The sequence below is a fragment of the Balaenoptera borealis genome (assembly GCF_965194805.1).
Source record: "Balaenoptera borealis genome assembly, chromosome: 4".
Classification (NCBI taxonomy): Eukaryota; Metazoa; Chordata; class Mammalia; order Artiodactyla; family Balaenopteridae; genus Balaenoptera; species Balaenoptera borealis.
Window position 1 is genome coordinate 114,369,805 of NC_138861.1, and position 20,131 is coordinate 114,389,935.

The window sequence follows — 20,131 nt, forward strand, 5'->3', positions numbered from 1 at the left end:
CCACTCCACTCTGTCCCCATTGAACACTAATTCCACGTTGCCCCTCCCCCAGCCCCTGGCAACCACTCCACTCTGTCCCCATTAAACACTAATTCCACGTTGCCCCTCCCCCAGCCCCTGGCAACCACCACTCCACTCTGTCCCCATTAAACACTAATTCCACGTTGCCCCTCCCCCAGCCCCTGGCCACCACCCACTCTGTCTCCATTGAACACTAATTCCACGTTGCCCCTCCCCCAGCCCCTGGCAACCACCACTCCACTCTGTCCCCATTGAACACTAATTCCACGTTGCCCCTCCCCCAGCCCCTGGCCACCACCCACTCTGTCTCCATTAAACACTAATTCCACGTTGCCCCTCCCCCAGCCCCTGGCCACCACCACTCCACTCTGTCCCCGTTGAACACTAATTCCACGTTGCCCCTCCCCCAGCCCCTGGCAACCACCACTCCACTCTGTCCCCATTGAACACTAATTCCACGTTGCCCCTCCCCCAGCCCCTGGCCACCACCACTCCACTCTGTCCCCATTGAACACTAATTCCACGTTGCCCCTCCCCCAGCCCCTGGCCACCACCCACTCTGTCTCTCTATGAACTGGGTAATTCCAGGCATCTCCTATGAGCACAGTCATACTGCATTTGTCTTTTTTGTGACGGGCTTATTTCACTTGACATAATGTCCTCAAGGTTCATCCACGTCGTAGCAGGTGTCAGAATTCCCTTCCTTTTCAAAGCTGAATGACATTCCGCTGTAAGGATGGACCACATTTTGTTTACCCAACCATCCTTGAATGGACATTTGGGTTGTTTCCTTCTTTTGACTGGAGAATTAACACCGAGTTCAGACCAGGAGTCTCACGCCTGGTACCAGAGCTCTGACACTATGTATGGGGAGTCACCGGGCGAGCCTCAGAGAGGTCAGCTTGCTGACTTGCCCAGTGTCACAAGGCCAAGAAGTGTGAGGGCAGGATTGAGATTCTGCTGGGATCAACTGCTGGGATCTTTCTACAACCTGGACCCTGACTCTGTACAAAACAAGAGTGTGATTCACAGCAGCTTCAATGAAGGGATAAAACCATCTGGATATAGAAGCTCAGACTTACGAGACCCAAACTGGTAAATGGGCAAGGAACACAATCGGACATTCACATAAAGGAAAAACGTATGCAAAATGTTTAATGTAATTAGCAGTTAGAGAACTGCAGTGTTCAATGGTAGATTGACTTTTATTCATCAAATTAGCAAGGATTTCATACAAGTAATAACACCCAATGGTGCAAACATGCAGGGAGTGAGAGACATGGGCTGTGGGCATGCAAGTGGGTGCATTTCTGGGGAAAGCAATTTGGCGGTAAGTGTCATGATTTTGAAAAATGTTAAAACCTTGACCCCGTAATGCCATCTCTGGAAATCTAAGGAAATAATTAGAGACGCAAACAAGTGTTTATATACAAAGATGTTCACCAAACACGATTTACAGTAAAGCAAACAGAAAACCTAAATGCCCAATAAAAAGGAAATAGCTAAGCAAATTAACCATTACATTGCGTATTACGAGCCATTGAAAAGTTATTAATGAAGAGTAATGATTACTCATACAACGTTAAGTGAAAAAAGGATTCCAAATAACTGCTATCATATAACTATATATGGAGAAAATTGTCTAAATAGATAGGGAACAGAAAGTAATAATCCTTAATATTAATGGTAAGTGGCAACTGGGGGGTAAGACCAGAGGGAAAAACTTTTTCCTTCTCTTGATTTTCTGACTTTTTTTTGTATTTGGGTGATGATACTTTTATGAGAAAACACAGCATATATATTTAAAAAATTGAAAACATCCCCCCTATCTCTCCTTGAAGCATTTCATTCGAGGGTGCTTCCTCAGAGAGTCTCAGAACTGCCTCTTTCCGAGGGACCACTCACGCCTGGTTTATTCTGTTCTCTTGCTCTTGCGGGTGTTCAGTTCAATTCACCTCCATTTGGTGTAAGGCACACTGTAAAGTACCCACACTGTGCAGAGATGTCTGGGTTGAGCTCACACAGAGGGGAGAGAGGGTGGGATACAGAGATGCACAGACATAATCCCCTCCCTGGTAAGCTCAGGGTTTAACAGAAGAGCCAGACAGACAACCAGTGTCCCGCAATCCAGAAATAATGCAAAAGGTGCCCCCAAAGAGGTCCAAGTAACCTTCTATGGATATTCAAGGGATGAAGCAGTTCTGAAGTTCTGATTGGGGAAACTGGGATAAGTTGAGCTGGGAAGCAGAGTAGAAGAAAGGGCATCCCTGGTAGGGGGTGCAGAGACTGCAACAGCAAAGGCCCAGTGGAGTAGCAGGTTTCAGGGGATGGCGTCCAGGATAAGAAGCACCCAGATGAGTTTATGGCAGAGAAAGAAAAGTGAGGCTAGATCAGTGGGGGCCTTGTGTGCCAGGCTAAGGAAATCGGGCTTTCTTCTATAAACAGGGGGAACCTCCAAAGGGCCTGAAGCAGAGGAAGACAGACTCCTTAAGGAGGGTCTAATTTTTCCACTGTTGATGGGGCAGGGCACAGCTCACAGTTGGGCTCATAGCAGATGCAGATAAAGGGATTCTAACTCCACAAGTCAGACCCACAAACAAAACAGGGATTCCAGAACTGGGCCCCCATTCTGGGGCTTTAACTGACCTTTGTCCTGCGCCAGCACCTCGAGCTCCTCCCTAACACCATCGTACCAGCTGGTGATGTCCACGTGGAGGGAGTAGTCGCAGCAGGACTTAGTGTCTGCCGCTTCGTGCCATTTCTCGAAGGAGGTCAGCAGGCTGGACCCAGGTTCAGGGACAACATGGTCAACTGGGACAGAAAAATACGTGTCACATTCCAAGATGCTTAGGACCCAAGTCATCCCAGTGGCAGCCTCTTCACTGCCATCATGACCGTCATTATCTCCAGTATTAGCATAATCATCGTGACCTTCCCTATCCCCCACATCACCACCATCACCATGACCATCATCATCATCACCACCACTTACATCACCGAGATCAGCATCCTCACCATCACCATCCTTTTCATCATCATTCCCACCATCATCAACATCAATACTGCCATCGTTGTCACCATCATTATAATAACCATCAGCAGTGACATGGTCACCACCCTCTTTAGTCTTCATTACCACCACTGTCCCCACCATTGTTACCGTCATTTCATCCTCCTCCTCACCATCACCATCACCATCATTATCATGACTGTTTATTGAATGTTTCTGATGGGTCAGAAACTGCCACAAAGGCTTTATATAAATTATCTCATTAAATACTCGCAACTACCCTGTGAAGAGAATAAAAATAGCCCCATTTGACAGATGAGGAAACTTAGGCTCAAAGAGGGTGAAAAACTTGTCCAAGGTCACACAACTAGTAAGCAGTACGGAGAAGACTCCCAGAGTCCTGTCAGCTGCAGAGTCTGGACCCTTTCCCGCTACTACATGCTGCCTTCGTGGGCACAGAACGCCAAGGTGAAAAGGACCTAAAAGAATATGAACTTCATCATCCCTTTTTCAAATAAAGCCTTAAATGTAAAGCAGATCAAAGGGGAGACAACTGTCTTTTAAACCTCACTGGGCTTCGCACATCCCTCTAGCTCCCACCCTGTTTCCTACATCCACCCGTCACGGCCAGACGTCTATAAAGAGCAGTCTCTGCTCCCCACTCCCTCTCACTCGTCCACCCACCCAGAGCATCAGCCTTTGCTAATTCGCCCTTCCAGTCCTCACTCTACTTGACCTCTCAGAACACAGTGAATCACTCCCTCCTCCTTTAAACTCGCTCCTCCCTGGTTTCCATGGCAACGGCTTTCTGGCCTTTTGTCCCACTTCTGTGGCCATTTTTTCCTTGAAGACTCTTCCTCCTCTACTTGGCCATTAAGTGATCAAACTCCTTATGACTTGGCCCTAGAACTTTTCTTTCTACGCGGCTGCTCATTCAAATGTATCCCCCGTTCTCAGCCACAGGATTCTGAACTCTCCACTAGGATGACTCAAGAGCGCCTCAAGATAAGAATGTCCAGAACCTCATGCCACACTGTCCCCTCCCCACTGGCAAAGCAGGTCCCCCACCCCCGCCCCAGAATGGTAAGGATATCGCCTCACCATTCCAAAAGCTAGAGGCCAAGGGGTTACTCTTGACCCTTCGTTTCCCTCATGCACCTCCATTGCTGATCCATCACCACTGTCGATTTCCCTCTGATATGTCCCTGGAGCTGTCCACATCTGTCTGCCTCCGGGTCACACTCCTAGTCCAAGCCACCCTCAACTCTCAGCTGAACAACTGCAATCACCTCCCACTGGTCTCGTCACATTCAACCTAGGCCACTCTATTCAGGTCTCTTTAAAACAGATCACATCACTTCCTGCTTCACATCCCTCAATGGCTGCACATCACACATATGAAAAAGACCAAAATTCTGACCTTGGCCATCAAGGCCCAGTACCATCCTCTCCTCCCAGCCTTATCTCACAGGATTCCAGCCCTCCATCTCCGCACTTTTGCCTCCTAGGCCTTCTTTCAATCTCTTAAACACAAGCTGTGTTCCCCCACCACAGGGTCTTTGCATGTGCTGTTCCCTCTTCCTGGAGCTCTGCTCCCCTATATCCTCTTCACCCAGTTAACTCCCACTCATCCTTCAGATCGATGCACAAATGCCACTTCTTCAGGGAAGCCTCCCCGAGCCCTTTGCCCCACAGCTCAAAGCACTGTGCCCCTTTCTTCTGTAGAACTAATCCGCTTACAGTCATTTGTGTGGGTGATTAGTGACTCCCCATGGACCATGAGCCCCTGGAGAATAAGCATCATGTCTGCTTTGTTCCTGCTCTTCCCCACCACCTAGCACAGTGCCTGGTGCAGAGCAACCCTCAATAAATATCTGCTGAATGAAGAAATGGGGTGGGGACTCAGAACTCCCTGCCCCCTCTCACACACCTCCTAACTGTGCTTCTCATGGTGCCTTCATAGGCTCTTGGTGCTCCATGAAACATACTTTGAAAAGCACCCTTTTATAGATGGGGAAGATGAGGCCCATGGGGTTGGTGGAGGGGTCCCCCAGAGGTTTCACAGCTGGTGATGGGAAAAGAGCAAAGGGGAACTCCAGGGATCCTGATTCTTCATCCAGGGCTCTGTCCTCTACCTCACACAGGTCCCCTGGGCCTGGAACTTCCATCTCCACCTCTCAGAATATCCCAGCTCCTATTCCCAAAGCACTTACCACCATATGCCATGCACTATGTTAAGGAACCACATGTATGAGCTGGGGGGCACATTATAAAGTCCATGTTACTGACGAGGAAGCTGAGGTTCACAGAGGCTTAATACTGCCCAGTGGTGCAGCTGCTGAGTGGCCGTGACCAGTGCAAACCCTGGCAGCTAGGATCCAAGTCCAAAATCTGGGCTCCTCCCACCTTCCTAACCAGCAGACACAGGGCTGCTTTTTGGAAAAGAGATCAGAACGGTGCTTGCCTCCTGAGCTGGGCCATATGCTCCTGGCTCAGGGGGAGGGAACTCTGATACGTGAGCTCTGCTCACGGTGGCCAACTCCAGCCAGCGTGCACCTCCAGAGGAACTCTTCGATGGGGAGAGATGGGCAGGGCTGGGGCCAGCTCAGGGACAAGCCACCTAGATGTGGAGTCTAACTATTGAAAGAACATTTCAAATACACTGCTGCATATTTAATCAAAACTGCTTATTAAAATGGAATCCAAACAAAAGCACTGTTGGATTAAAAAAAAAAAATACAACAATCTGGCTGCAAAGGGCAGTAGAGGAAGAGTCCAGCATCCCAGACAGACCACTGTGGTAGATGGCGTTATTTGTCCACAATTGTTCTTTCCCTCTCCACCCTCACCATGGTTCACCGTGGGCAGAATGCAATTTCAGGGACTTTGCGCTTGGCCGTGTGATTTGCTTTGGCCAACAGAACAGAGGGCTGAAGTCACAGTGTGTAGGTGAAGAAATGAGGTGGTAAGAGGAGGAGCAAGTTTCTGCCAGACACTTCCTGCACTTCTGCCTTCCACTTGGAGAAGAGCATGGTTGAGTTGGTCATTGGTTCCAGAATGGGAGATCCATGGTACCCCCACCCCAAACCCAACCCACAGCCTAAAGCAGACCCACACCAGTCCTGCTCCTACTCCTGTGGACCCTTGAATAAGAAAAACAGTGTGTGCTTGAAGTTTGGGGGCTGTTTGTTATACAGCATTATCACAGCATTACGGCAGCAACACTGACCAATACAACCACTTCCCAGCTGTGTAACCTTCAGCAACTTATCTCACCTCTCTGAGCCCTTACAGCCCCATCTGTCATAACAACATCTATACCACTGGTTCCAAAACTTTAGCCACCTGCACACCAGGTACCCTGAGCAAAGTGCCTGGTGTTACTCAAGATGCTGAGGATGCAGAAGAGAAGTCACAGCCTATGCTCTAAGGCAGGGGTACGACTCACTGATCATCGTGGTCCCTCCTGCCAGTGCTGCCTTGGTCCCTTGGAAGAAGTCATCAGCGGCCGTCATCCCCTGGGAGGGCTTCTGCAGGTACGTGTTGACATCGATACCTCCGGGAATAACCATCCGCCCATTGGCCTCAATGGTCTTCACTCCACCAGGAACAATTAAGTTCTCTCCTATTTGCCTGGGCACAAACAACAGAGACGGACTTTGGTTCTTAAAAGAAAAACAAAATGGCTGTCAACCGTGCAGCTTCAGTTCCATTAGAAAAACATTTCTGAGGCAGGTCCTACGCAGGCCACTGGGTGAACAGAGATAACTCAGGCAGGGTCCCTGCCCTCCAGGGGCTCACAGCCTAATGAGGAGGAAAGGCATGTAAAGCAGATGGTTACAATCCAGTTCACACAGGGCGTGGGGAGCGCAAGGTGGGCCATTTCACCAGCCTGGTTATCTGGGAGGGCTTCCAGGGAGAGGCAGTGGCAGAGCTGAATCCAACAGCAGTGAGACCAGCATCGGTATCGAGTGGCAAAGGGTTCTCTGAACAGCCCGACACTCCAGAGCACTTCACACACTTTTGGCAACTGCTTTGTGGACACAAAGGTGAGCGATGGGGGGAGGCAGTGAAAAGTCTCCTTAGCTCTGCAAGTCTTCAGAGACAGGGCTGTGAGGTGAGCTGTGACTTCCCAAAGTCCATATTTTCAAGTCCTAACCCCCTAGCCCTTCACAATGTGACTGAATTTGGAGAGAAGGCCTTTAAAGGGGTCATTAAGTTAAAACGAGGCTGTTAGGGTGGACCCTGACCCAATCTGACTGGTGTCTTTATGAGAAGAGGAGATTAGGACACAGACATGCAGAGAGGGGACTATGTGAGGACACAGGGAGAAGACAGCCGTCTATAAGCCAAGGAGAGAGGCCTCAGAAGAAACCAACTTGCCCACACCCTGATCTCAGACATCCAGCCTTCAGAACCGTGAGAAACAAATATCTGTTGTTTAAACCTCCGAGTCTGTGGACTTTGTTATGTCAGCCCCCGGCAAACTGATACTGACAGGCAACCTGGGTTCTCATTTGAAACAGTCATGAGCACCAGCCTCGGGAAAGCTTCTTAAGCCCCCGTAAAACCCGCCATGAGGGAATCACACGGCGGGTGGCAGAGCTTTCCTAGGCAGGCTGACCAACACTTTTGTTTCCCCACGTGCTTGGTGCCTGGAAACTTCCTCTAGGAGGAGGGCAAATTCCAAAAGCTGGGAAAGGAGGCAGAAGAGCCTAGGAATTTCAAAGCCTTGCCCCTGCGGTGTCAGCTGTGTCTTATGTGTTGGAACCAGGGTCAGGAGACGCATCCCTCACCAGGGTGGGCTGAGGGAGGCTCAGCCAGACCAGGACAGATTCAACAGCTCCACGGTGAGTGCCCGGCTGAGACCACCACATCTGACCACGAGCAATTTTTATTTAAAAAAGAAATCCAGTTGTTCTAAACTCCTGGGATGTGGCCCCAATATTAGTTTTTCTAAGTTACCTAAAAACACCAGTAATGAAGACATAGGAAAATATTCCTTCAGTGACCGCAATGTCAGGCCCCAAACAGAATCCACACGCAGGTGCGAAAGCTCCTTGCTTTTCTGGACTCCTGGGCCGGCTGGTCCAGGCACGTCGGGGCACAGGAGTGACGGGGCTCTACCTGGGGCTCTTCCACAGAACTGGAGCATCGCACACTGTCTACCCTGAAACCAGAAACTGGTCTAGTCCAAGCGCAGTGCCAGGGCCACGGCGAGCCCCCAGGAAATGTCAGCATTTCTGCCAATTCCACCAGCACTACAACTGCGGCCGCTGCTGCTTCTAATCGCCACCCCACTCCCTCCGTAATTCCCATCGTCATGTACAGAATCCTGCCTGGTCCAATCTTCCCACCGTCCATCTCCAAGCTCATGGCCATGTGCCAGGAGCTGAAGGGAAGGGGATTCAGAGAAGTCACCCCCTACCTTTACAACAAGGGCAGTGAATCGCTATTGAGCACCAACTATAGGATTCTCTTCTGATAAGCCCTTCACCGACGGTCTCATTTTCGCTCACACTAGCTTCTAAAGAAGACCGGGGGTGGGGGGGGGGGGGGATGTTCAGAATGCGTAGCACTGGCAAAGGAAGGGGCTCAGCCCAATCAGAATGGGCATGCGCAGACGCTCGGCACAGCCCTCCAGTGGGAACCAGTGGAGTCACAGCCCCATCTGATCCCGGTCTGTGACTCAGCCGCCACACTGCGCTGCCACAAGTTCTCCAGTCCAGGGCCACTCTTAGCAGGCAGATCATCGCCTATTAACAAACCCTCTCTAATCCCCTGCCAACAACCTGTGAGGGAGGAAGTATTCACATTCTGCAAAAGAGGAAAACGGAACCCGGGGCGGGGCGGTGACTTATCGAAGGCCACACAGCAAGTCAGCGTTGGATCTGGATTCAAGCCCAGCGTCCCCAAGTCTAGTACCAGGCTCTGCCCACCAAGCTCGGCTGTCTCCCTGCTTCCCTTCTGCAGAAGCAGCAGATTCTTCCCAAACTGGGATTAAACTAAATGGAACCCCGCCCCCCATGAATTAGGAGGAAGACTCCCTGAACGGTTCTCAGCGGCAGTGTGCATGGAAGGAAAGGGAAGAGAGGAAGGAAGCCGGAGAAGCAGACACCTGCCCTTACCCCAACGCCACCCTCACCACCACTCAGAAAAAAGTCCTGCGCCAGCAGCATTTGATTCTCCAATGCTTAGCCAACTGGATGGAGCCCTCGATGAATCATAACGGATTCTGCACAAACCCAGCTGAATAGCTTTTAGTAAAACTTGGCGAATGGCCACACAATGAAAGGATTCTTGGGGTTTAATCAAAGTGAAGGGAAATAACCGAGCCTCCTCATGCCAAGCGGTCCCTCAGGCTCTCCCCCCCTTCCACACCTCCCCATGCCCCACGTGACCATCTGAAGACCCTGCAAGGCATTCAGACACAGACACTCGCTCTGCTTAATCAGGCAGGAAAAGCAGCACCAGTGCTTAGAAAGCTTTTCAGCAACAGGGTTAAAAGTAAAAGGCGTCTCCCACTAAGAGGAGTGGACAAATATTGAATTTATGGAAACTGCCTATTTCCTGAATACCCTGGGTGGCTTAAGTCCTAAGTCTCCAGGTGTTCACACATACAGCAAACATTTAATAAATGCAACCCGACCGATGAGCACTTGCTCCATCTGCCGATGTCCTGGATTGTAAGCCTTCCAACCTCCAATTGTGTGTCGCTGGTGGGAATGGTGGTCCCATGAAAGGGTTCTCCGCGTCTCTGTCCCCAGGACCCCAGAGGTCCCACATAAGCGGGGAGCTCAGCACCGATTGGTTGTGCCTTATCTAAGCAGTGGTGACTTAGAAACCTCACTTGATCATGCATCTCACCACACCCCACCCCACCATCTGCCTTTATCTCCTTTCTGGTTCCAGGCTGTACCGTGGCTGAGATCGAGGTCCCCACCATCTGATGTGTCAGTGTTTGTATATTACACTCGCTTCAACACTCCAGGGTCCCATCCATCCTTGGCACTGTGCCAGGTCCCTGGCTGGGAGGCAATAAGGCAAGACCCCTCGTCAGGGGCAAATGCACAACCAAGGGGGGAGAGGCGGCCAGCACAGAGGGAGCGGTAGCCAGTACAGAGGAAGAGCCTGGGCTCCGGAAGGCTTCCTGGAGGAGGAGCCACACAAGCTGGGCCCATAGGACAAACGGGAGTTGGGGGGCAGGGGCATGAAACGAGAATGGGGGGAGGGGCAAGGCATTTCAGGCGGAGAATTTATGGGTGCAAGGTTGTTCCCAGGTGAGGGTGCTTGGCAAGTTCTGCAAACACCAAGTTTTCAGTGCGGCTGGAAGGAGTGAGCTGGGCGGGGGGGGAATGAACTGGAGGAAGTGAGGCCTGAGTTGGACCAGAAATGGTCAGATGCATCCACGACTAGGGGTGGCGGCAGGCAGAGGGAGGTAGGGAAGGGCTCAGTGCTGCCTTGAGCACCTCCTCTTCACAGGGCCTTTGCACAGATGGTCTGTTAATGCGCATGACAATCCATAACCGCTGCCTCCTCTTCCTCCTTCTCCTCCTCCTCCCCCTCCTCCTCCTCCTTCCCCTCCTCCTCCTCCCCCTCCTCTTCCCTCTTCCTCCTTCTCCTCCTCCCCCTCCTCTTCCCTCTCCTCTCCTCCCTCCTCCTCCCCCTCCTCCTCCCCCTCCTCCTCCCCCTCCTCCTCCTCCTCCCCCTCCTTCTCCCCCTCCTCTTCCCTCTTCCTCCTTCTCCTCCTCCCCCTCCTCTTCCCTCTTCCTCCTTCTCCTCCTCCCCCTCTTCCCTCTTCCTCCTCCTCCTCCTCCCCCTCCTCCCCCTCCTCCTCCCTCTTCCTCCTTCTCCTCCTCCCCCTCCTCCTCCCCCTCCTCTTTCCTCTTCCTCCTTCTCCTCCTCCCCCTCCTCTTCCCTCTTCCTCTTCCTCCTCCTCCCCCTCCTCCTCCTCCCCCTCCTCCTCCTCCTCCTCCCCTCCTCTTCCCTCTTCCTCCTTCTCCTCCTCTTCCCTCTTCCTCCTCCTCCTCCTCCCCCTCCCCTCCTCTTCCCTCTTCCTCCTTCTCCTCCTCCCCCTCCTCTTCCCTCTTCCTCCTTCTCCTCCTCCCCCTCCTCCTCCTCCTCCTCCCCCTCCTCCTCCCCCTCCTCTTCCCTCTTCCTCCTTCTCCTCCTCACCACCATCATCATCATCATCAGAGCATACATGGCCCTGGGGTGGGCCCACCAATAGACCCCATTCCTGTTTGAACTTGGCCTTGCTCACACCCCCTCTGCCTTTCCTTCCAGTGCCAGCTGCCCAAGCTGGATCCTGAGATGGTCTCTGACTCTACTCTTCCAGACTTCAGAAGAAGAAGCCGAGCAGCAGATGGTAAAATGTGGAAACCACGTAAAAACCACTGTCTGGTGTTATGGACTGAATTGTGTCCCCCAAATCCACATACTGAAGCCCCAATACCTCCGAATGTGACTGTGCTTGGAGATAAGGTGTTTAAAGAGGTAATTAAGTTAAAATGAGGCTGCTAGGTCGGGGGTCCTAATGCAATAGGGCTGACGTCCTTATAAGAGGAAGAGAAACTGGAGGCACACACACAGAGCAAAGGCCACGTGAGCACACAGCAAGAAGACGGCTGTCTGCAAGCCAGGGATAAAGGCCTCAGGAGAAACCATCCTGCTGGCACCTTGATCCTGGCCTTCAGCCTCCAGAACTGGGAGAAATAAACTTCTGTTGTGTAGGCCACGCCATCTGGGGTATTGTGTTATGGCAGCCCAGATAGACTAACACACTTGGGATGTCCTAGCAGGGCTGAAGGGGCAGCCAATGGGGAGAAGGCAAAGGAGAGCTCCAGTCCCAAGGCATGTCTTCCCTTTAAATGCCAAGGCTCTGCCTGGGGGCTAAACAGGACTCCTTCTCTCCCAGCCCCCTCCACCCAATTCCAGAAATTCTGGGCAGGTAGAAAAAAGAGCTGTGAATCAGTCAGATGAGCTAGGTTGGAATCGAGGCCTTGCCCCTAACTCATTCTGCAACGTGGGAGAGCCACTTAACCCCATGGTCCCCCCTCCCAAGAACAGAAGAGGGGCCAGCATGTGTACTTCACAGCCTCTGTGGGCATCATGGCCTGCGTGAGCGCCGTGGCAGGGAGCCTGGTGTGGTCACGGGGCGCTCAACAAACACGAGCCCCTTCTACAGCCATGGTTTGCACCTCCCCACATCTCTCCATCCCTGAGAGTCACAAGAGCTGGCAGAATGCCAGCCTTCCATTCCCTCTAAGGGCCCGGCAGCCTAGGGAGACGGGTTTCTTAAAAGGTCTGTTTGGTCAACCCACTTTATGAGTCCATCTTCCAGGTAGACGTCGGCATAGAAGGACTGGTCATCGTTGATGATTCGTCCACCCTTGATGAGGAGTCGGTCACTCTGAAAAGCCAAGCAAAGTAGTAAATGTCATTAGAGAAGAGCGAGGAAATGTGTTTTTTCTTTCTAACTTTTAACATAAAAATTCTCAACTCTTTTCTAAAGTAAAGAAATGGTATTAAAAAGCCCCCTGAGAACCTTCACCCAGATTCTTTAAATACTTCACCATTCTCCTTTCACCTCTTTCCCCTCCAAACACTTTGGCTTTGTTTTTGCTGAGATATTATAAAGCAAATCCCAAATATCATATAATTTCACCTATAAATACTTTAGTACATAATCTCTAACTGTTGAATATAATAAAACTCAATTTAGAGACATTTTAAAAGACAGTGAAATGACCAAAAAATAAATGCAACTCCCCCAGAAAAACTCCAATCAATGTTCTGATGTTTTTCTCCGATTTCCCTCTATTTTCCATACTTGTGATCCTAGCACACATAGCCATTCACTCACCCGTGCACCCATTAGATACCAGCCGATTGCCTCGGCTCCAAGCCCAGGGCCAGGCCCTGATGAGCCAGGGTAGAATGAGCTCTCGTGGAGCTGAGGAGGGAGAGACAGAGGTTTAACAAATCCTGGGAGTAGGTGGGGTTCCAAAAGAGGAGAAGTATAGGGTGCCCACCATGGCCACAAAGTAAAAGGGCTGCCAACCTTATTAAAGGTCAGGTAAGGCAAGCTCAGATCGAGAAGATAATTCTAGATAAGCTGGACCAAACAAAGGGTGGGGGAGAAGGCCAGTATGGTGAGTGCTGAGTGTCTGGGCAGAGAAATGGTGTGCCAGGTCCCAGAGGCAGCAAGGGATGTAGCAAATTCTAGGAGCTAAAAAGAAAACACGATTGTGCCCTTTTTTGCATTTTACCATAACCATAATTTTTAAGTGGCTACAAAATATTCCACTTTATGGATGCACAATAGATTGTTGATTTCCCCCACTGTCCTTTTCAATGTTTCACAATGATACATATTGCTATAATGAACATCTTTATGCACAAAGCTTTTCCCTGAATTTGTACTATTTGTTAGGCTAAATTCTCAGAAACGTGACAACTGAGTCAAACAGTATAAACCTTGCTTTCAGCCCTTGATAAATATGACCAGATTGCTTTCCAAAAGTACCTCCCCAATTTGCCATCCCGAGACCACCAAAACACCCTTGGTTATCATTAATATTTGTTAATTTGCATTTCTTGGAGGCTGAGAACTTTTTTGCCACGTGCATATTTACTATTTGTATTATCTCCTAGCTGGAGATGGGGTGATAGATAAAACACAGCTTCTGCCCTTAAGCCCCACCCTTTGGGCAGGAAGACAGACAGGAAACAGACAGCAACGACTCAGGGTAGCCACCTCAGAAGGAGCGTCTTGCATGGGTTCCCCTGGAGGCAGAGCCTGAGACAAGGATTTAGACGCAAGCAGTGATTCTGGGAGGTGATTCCACGAAGTGGAGTGAGGGAGGCAGGCACTGATCTGGCTAACACTGTGAGCAACTGGGGCTTGATCCCACCAGGACCCTCTTAGGAACCCTCTATCCCAGAATGTGCCTCAGATCGGTGCCAGCGGTCCCACGGCATTGACCACGAGAGGAAGGCAGAGGATGCTGCACAAGCCTGGAAAAGAAGCGTTTCACACAAACTCAGGAATCGGGCAAGGCTTGCTGAGCAGACACAGAGCACGCAGCCTGCGGCTCAGAACCCTCCAGTGGGCTCTTGCCGCAGTATATTTTCCCCAGAGTGAAAGCCAAGTCAGCGAGACCCTATTTTATCTGGAATCCTACTATGTAGGCAAAATTCACTCTCTCATTTGCTTCAGGTCTCTGCTCAGTGTCACTTACCTGACAGCCCTCCCCTTGGCTGCCCTGTTTGGGACACCTTACACCGCTGCCCTGCCTGCAGACCCCTCACCTCTTACCCACTTTATGTTTACATAGTACTTAATATAGTATATCTGACGTAGTCTCTATTTACAAGTTTGTTTAAAAACGTGACTTGTCCCACTGACATCAGAGCTGTGGCGTGTTACCCCGCTGGCTGTGTCAGGCACAGCTCACAGGGGACCAATCACAGACACGTTGCTGTGGATGGATGGCACCTCCTAGAGTTCTCCCTGCAGTTCCTTAAGAGACTTAGCTCCACGGGGGCAGAGATTTCATCTGTTTTCTTCATTGCTGCATCTCTGATACTTTGGACACAGCCTGGCAGGATGGATGGATTGATGGATGGATGGATGGATGGATGGATGCCTGAACTGATTACTGAAGGATGAATGGGTGAAGACGGAGAGAAAGGGCATCACAGCCATAAGACAAAGAACTATGAGCCATGAGCCAAGGAAGAGAAGTATGTCCTGTTCTCGAGGAGAAGGGTCTCTGGAGGAAGGGGCTTCAAGCTCAGTCACTCCCAGGGCCAACAACCTCCCTCTTAGCCATAAGACAGAAGCCAGGACCTAGGGAAAGAGGCATGGGCTCTGCATATCCAGAAGCAGAGACACGCTGGTGTGCAGGTTTCCCCGGGCACCAGAAAGCAGGAAAATGTGAGTCATCGGCAGCTGGTGCCTGGCTTCTGGAACATGGCCTCCCACAGGCAGCCGTCTGCCTTGTCACATTTAATAGAGGGCTTTTCAGGCTAATCCTGAAAGGTGGTATTTAATGTGCTGCACGCCAGAAGATCAGCCCCACCCTGCTCTGCCCTTCCCAGAATCAGATGTTCAAATCCATGCCCCTCCCTACCAACTACCAGCAGATATTGTGGGCAGCTACCGCCAGGGTCCCGGCTCTTTCTGTTCTCAGGGGCCAGCGTGTTTCTAAAAAATAAGCCCACCAGAAGGCAAGAGCTGATGTGACTTTTTTCTTTTCTCCCTTAAAGTTAGTACTGTGTTTGCCTTTTAATTGGCACTTTCAAAACCGTGTTCTTTGGAACTCTAGCCCAGAGGGGTTTTATTAGAGGCTGAGCCCAAAGGAGATTCCCAGGTGTAGTGAGTTTAGAAAATTCTGGGTGAAAGAGAAGCAAAGATCATTTTTATGTCAGGAATTCCCACATCCTTTACTCTGCTGATGTGTAATGTGAATATTCAAGAGGGGAACTGAGTTTGATCATTTCCAAATTTAGACCCTTTCATTTTGTGAGACATTTGACAAAGAGACTCCTCCTGAGAAGACACCTTAGGAAATGTGCTTTAAGGCAGTGACGCTCTCCACGCCTGTTTGTGCTGAGTGGTTCTTGTGGAATGTGAGGTCTAGTCAACCTCAGATGGAAATGGGGCTCGAGATGAGTTGAACTGTCAAATTCACACAACCAACATGCGTGGAGGTTAGACCCAAGGTCTCCTAACTTCCTGTCCAGCATTCGCTCCAGCAAACACACTTTTGTCATAATTTAAACATGTTCACCCTGTAGAATCCATGACACCCCATAATCAGATGCAATTTAGAGAGAACCTGAGGACCTAGCTCTCCAGGGTTCCCTCTCTTCATGCAGGAAGTGAGTGTGAAAGCCTAAAGAACCATCCATCCCCTCCCAAAACAGTGAATTTTATGATACATAACTTTTAAGAATTTAATAAAAGTCACACATTTAAAAGAAAAAAAATACCCTGCCTCTCCCAGGATTACCATGAGGAGCCCACAGTCGACAGATATGAACAATGACAAACTCTGTACAAAATTCACTGTTTAAATACCTTGAAAGAAAATGAACTATCTCATTAAAAATTCAACAAAAATCAAACAGCAAGGGTATGCCAGAGACCGCCCATTCCTTCCAGGGTGACAGCAGTGACCTAAAGAGACTTATGCTCAGCCTGGCTCACGTCCTTGGATCAGTGTTGTATAACAACAAAATGTCCAGAGTCGGACAGATGCAGCTTCCAATTCTTGCCCATTTGCTATCCACATGACTTAACCTCTCCAAGCCTCAGTTTCCTCATCTAGAAATTGGGGATAACTGTCCCTGCCTCACAGGGCTGTGGGAGAACCCCATGGGGTACATATATAAAGCGCTTTGCCCAGGCCCACCAACTACTCAGCAGAGTTACACATTGTTTATTCTGTGCCATTTTCTGTAGCACGAACTACAATAAATATTTGCTTAAGGAAAGAATATGTGCAGCTAAAAGAAATAGTTTTTGTTCTTAAGGAGGTCTCAGGCCAGTGGGGGAGACTGAGTCATAACCAGACCTTTGCACTCCAGTGTGGGAAGGGCTGGGACAGAGGGGTGGTGGGAGCAGAGGAGGCCTCCACTCCAGCCCTTCCAGGGGAATCATGCTTATGCTGAGCTTGAAGAATGAGTAGGAATCCACCACATGGCAAAGGAGAGAAGAGATTGCAGAGAGAGGGAATGGTGGGGTAAAGGTACGGGGTTTGGGGGAGCCTGGTGTGCTTGGGGGTCTGTAAGTGGTTTCCTCGGCGGAAGTACGACCTCAGGGTGGGCAAGCTGGAGAGGCAAGCAGGTGCTGGCTCATGGGGACTCTATTGCCACGAGCAGAGGGCGAGGCTAGGCTGGTGTCGACGCTAATGAAAGGGCTTTCATCACGGAAGAACTCAAACCTACAAAAGTTTCTGAACTGAAGCATCACCCAAAAACTGGGCAGAAGTGGAAGAAGAGAAACTGATAACCTTTACATTTTCCTCCAAGCGGGGATTTCTCAATAAGAGTAAGCGTCGGCCACATTTACAAAATGTATCAAGGGTCTTAAAATTGTTCACGACTTTTGACCTAGAAATCTAATGCTGAGAATTTGTCTTCAGGAAAATATCCCAAACAGAGTCAAAGAATTATACACAAAGAGGTGAACCAGAATTACTGACAATCTTGCAACCACGCCACTAATGGGGTGACATACAGCTACTAAAATATTCCCCAGCAATATTTAAGGCTAAACAACAGCGCTAGACCATAAAATGTTAGGTGGGAAAGCAAAATACTTACCTCTCCACAAGGTAGATCTTTCTGGTAGTTCTTGACCTGAGGTGTCTCCCTATGTCCCCGTGGCCCCTTGCACACACCTCCCCAACGATACTCATCACACCATGGTCATTGTTCAAGTGCCTGTCTCCTGCTGGGCTGGACACCCCTCCACGGCCAGGAGAGCACTGTGTGAGTCATCTCCAAATCCCCAGGGACCAGGCATAAACCTTACACAGTTTTTAGCAAGTGTTTGCTGAGTGGGAGGAGAGCGGGTGACAGCCAGGAGGCAAGGAGAGAGGGAGGGAGAAAAAGAGAGTGTTTGAAATGGCAGAGGGAGTGAGGAGAGAAAAGGAAAGTGAGATAAAGGAGTGATAAAAGGGAAGGGAATATGAAGGAAAGAGGGAAGAACGAAAGGGAGGAAAGGGGGAGGGGAGAAATAAAGAAAAAAGGAGGAAAGAGTAGACTGACAGATCAGAAACCTCTCTTCTCTGCTTTTCGAATTCCCTGAAAGCCTAACCCTGTGGCTTGGGAATAGAAGCCTGCTTAATGCAAAGCCTGTCTAATACAGATGAGGCTGGAAGGTCTTCTCACAAGGGGCCCACCTAAACCTCGGTGCTGGGCCGTCATCACTTCTTTACTGCCAAATATCCTGGGAGTCAGAGGAGTATCCCAGAGAAGGGAAGGCCTTCTTCTCCAAACCTACCATTCATCTCCACTCCAGCCCAACCGGGAGGAAAGAGCTGGTGTTGGCGGGATGCCTTTGCTCTCTTCACAAACATTAACTGCTATGTTGAGCGCCGCTTACAAAAATGAGCCTTTAAAGCTTCAGACATTCTTACCCACACAACAGCAAAATAAACAACAGTCAGCCTCAACTAGGAGGGGAGGTCTGGATCACAGCGCATCTTTTGCATCACTCTCTGTCCCTGAGTGAAGCATGACGCCTCCCCGCATTCTGTTCTCCCTCCTTTCCTGCATGGTGGGAATAAAGTTGGTCGTTTCCAATGCAAAGTCAGAGGAATAGAAAACTCATTACAGTCTGGGGAGCCTCGGAAGAAAAAAGAGGTGCTACTCTCATCAAATCAACAACTTACCCCAAAATCACTAGTTTAGCAACCTTGGCTATCTGAAAAACAGCAGAGAACAAAAGCTGTTATTACAGAGACAGAGAAAGGCAGTGACTACATCATCAAGGAGAAGATGTTTGATCCGGGTTCTGAAATATGAGAAGTTCATGAAGCCGAAAAACGGAGGAGAAGGAGAACAGTCCAGCAAAATAAATAGTATATACACAGCAGTGTTCTGCAGTTTCCAGGTTCCACGCTGTAAATGAGGAAAGCGAAGGGGAATGTTGTGCTGTCCGTGGTCCTGAAACATCACTGGGCACTGGGACAGCGAGGTTTCTCCAAACCCTGGGACCCTGAAGATCCCTCTTCCTCCTACCTCACCCAGGCTTGGAGTTCCTCACTGCTTTTCTTTCTCAGCTCACAGGCATATCTGTAATCTTTACATTGCCACGGAACAAAAACAATCACAGATTATGTTTCACAATGTATGTAGTTGGTTTCAAATACATTTCACTCTGAGTGCTACCCTATCAATACTTTAATTATCCCACCCAGGAAGTTGTGAGGAGGGCATGTGACAGTCCCATGTCCCCTCTCCTACAATGCTTCACTAATACACACATCGGAATCTGGGGTCAGTGAATGAGTGAGTGCCAAAAACGGATCTCAGAGGTCTGGCCTTCACACGAAAAGGGCAGCTTCATCCGGGGGCTGCAGGTGCACACAGATTCTGATGAGGCTGCCTGATTTATCCGTGGGAAGGGGCTCAGAGAAACGAAATGAAAAGTTACTCCTGGAAAGATGAAGAATATCTTCCTTTCCAAAGGGCAAGCGTGAAAACGAGTCTCAAAAAGATAAGGGAAGCCGCATTTGGTAGAAATGTGCTTGCCCATGCATTGAGTGCAGGTGAAACGGCTTTCTCGTAAGGCGAGGAGATGTCAAGGTGAGTTCTGAAAGTTATTAGTCCTTCAGACTCTACAAGTCACTGACATTAAGGCTCACGCTGCAACTCAAACATTCAATAGGAAAGGTAGGCACACCCCTCACTCATGCAAGTACAACTCACAACATGGCACCAGAGCCTAGATAATCCTGAAAATCCACTGGGATTGTCTGCTAAAAACTCCAATCCAGGTGCTTTTGTCAAGATTTTCATTTGCCAGATCTAGTTTATGGGCCAGGAATTTGTTATTAACAAACATCTAGGATATTCTTGATGGAGACCCTCTGTGGTAGATTGTGTTATTTCTTTCACCACCTTTCCTGCCTTCCCACCCTTGCCATGCTCTGATGTGGGTGCAGGGCTCTCCCAGCCGCACTGACTGTGGGTGTGCCTACTTGAGTTGCTTTGACCAACAGAATGAGAGTGGATGTGACTGCACCAGTCTGAGCACAAGCTTTTAAGAGGCAGGTGGGTTCCAGCTCCATTTCTTAAGAGTCCATCCTCCACCATGAAAACCACAGGACCCAAGGAATGGTGTCTCCTTCAGTCTGAGTCCCAGAATGAGACGCTATGAGGAGCATGCCTGACCCAAAAAGAAGCCTGAAGACAAATCTAGCTAAGCCCTCCTAAGCCTCTGCCACCCACAGACCTGTGGACAACAAACAACTATTTGTTACTGTAAGCCACAGAATTACAGGGTTGTTTGTTACGTGGCATTACTGCATCAAAGCGAATTGATACACCATCCAAATGCTGTGCTGGGAGTCACAGCCACGG

At 49.7% G+C, this 20,131-nt stretch overlaps 1 protein-coding gene across 2 annotated transcripts in view; it reads right to left on the reverse strand.

Moving 5' to 3' along the window:
* Window positions 1–20,131, reverse strand: part of CRMP1 (collapsin response mediator protein 1) — a 72,363-nt gene that overhangs the window by 37,424 nt on the left and 14,808 nt on the right. For both annotated transcript variants that reach the window (XM_082389994.1, XM_082389995.1), the window contains exons 2-4: window positions 12,355–12,443; window positions 6,480–6,664; window positions 2,668–2,832 (exon numbers count right to left, since the gene is read on the reverse strand). In XM_082389994.1, coding sequence (XP_082246120.1) covers window positions 2,668–2,832; window positions 6,480–6,664; window positions 12,355–12,443 — 439 coding nt within the window. The remainder of the gene's footprint in view (window positions 1–2,667; window positions 2,833–6,479; window positions 6,665–12,354; window positions 12,444–20,131) is intronic.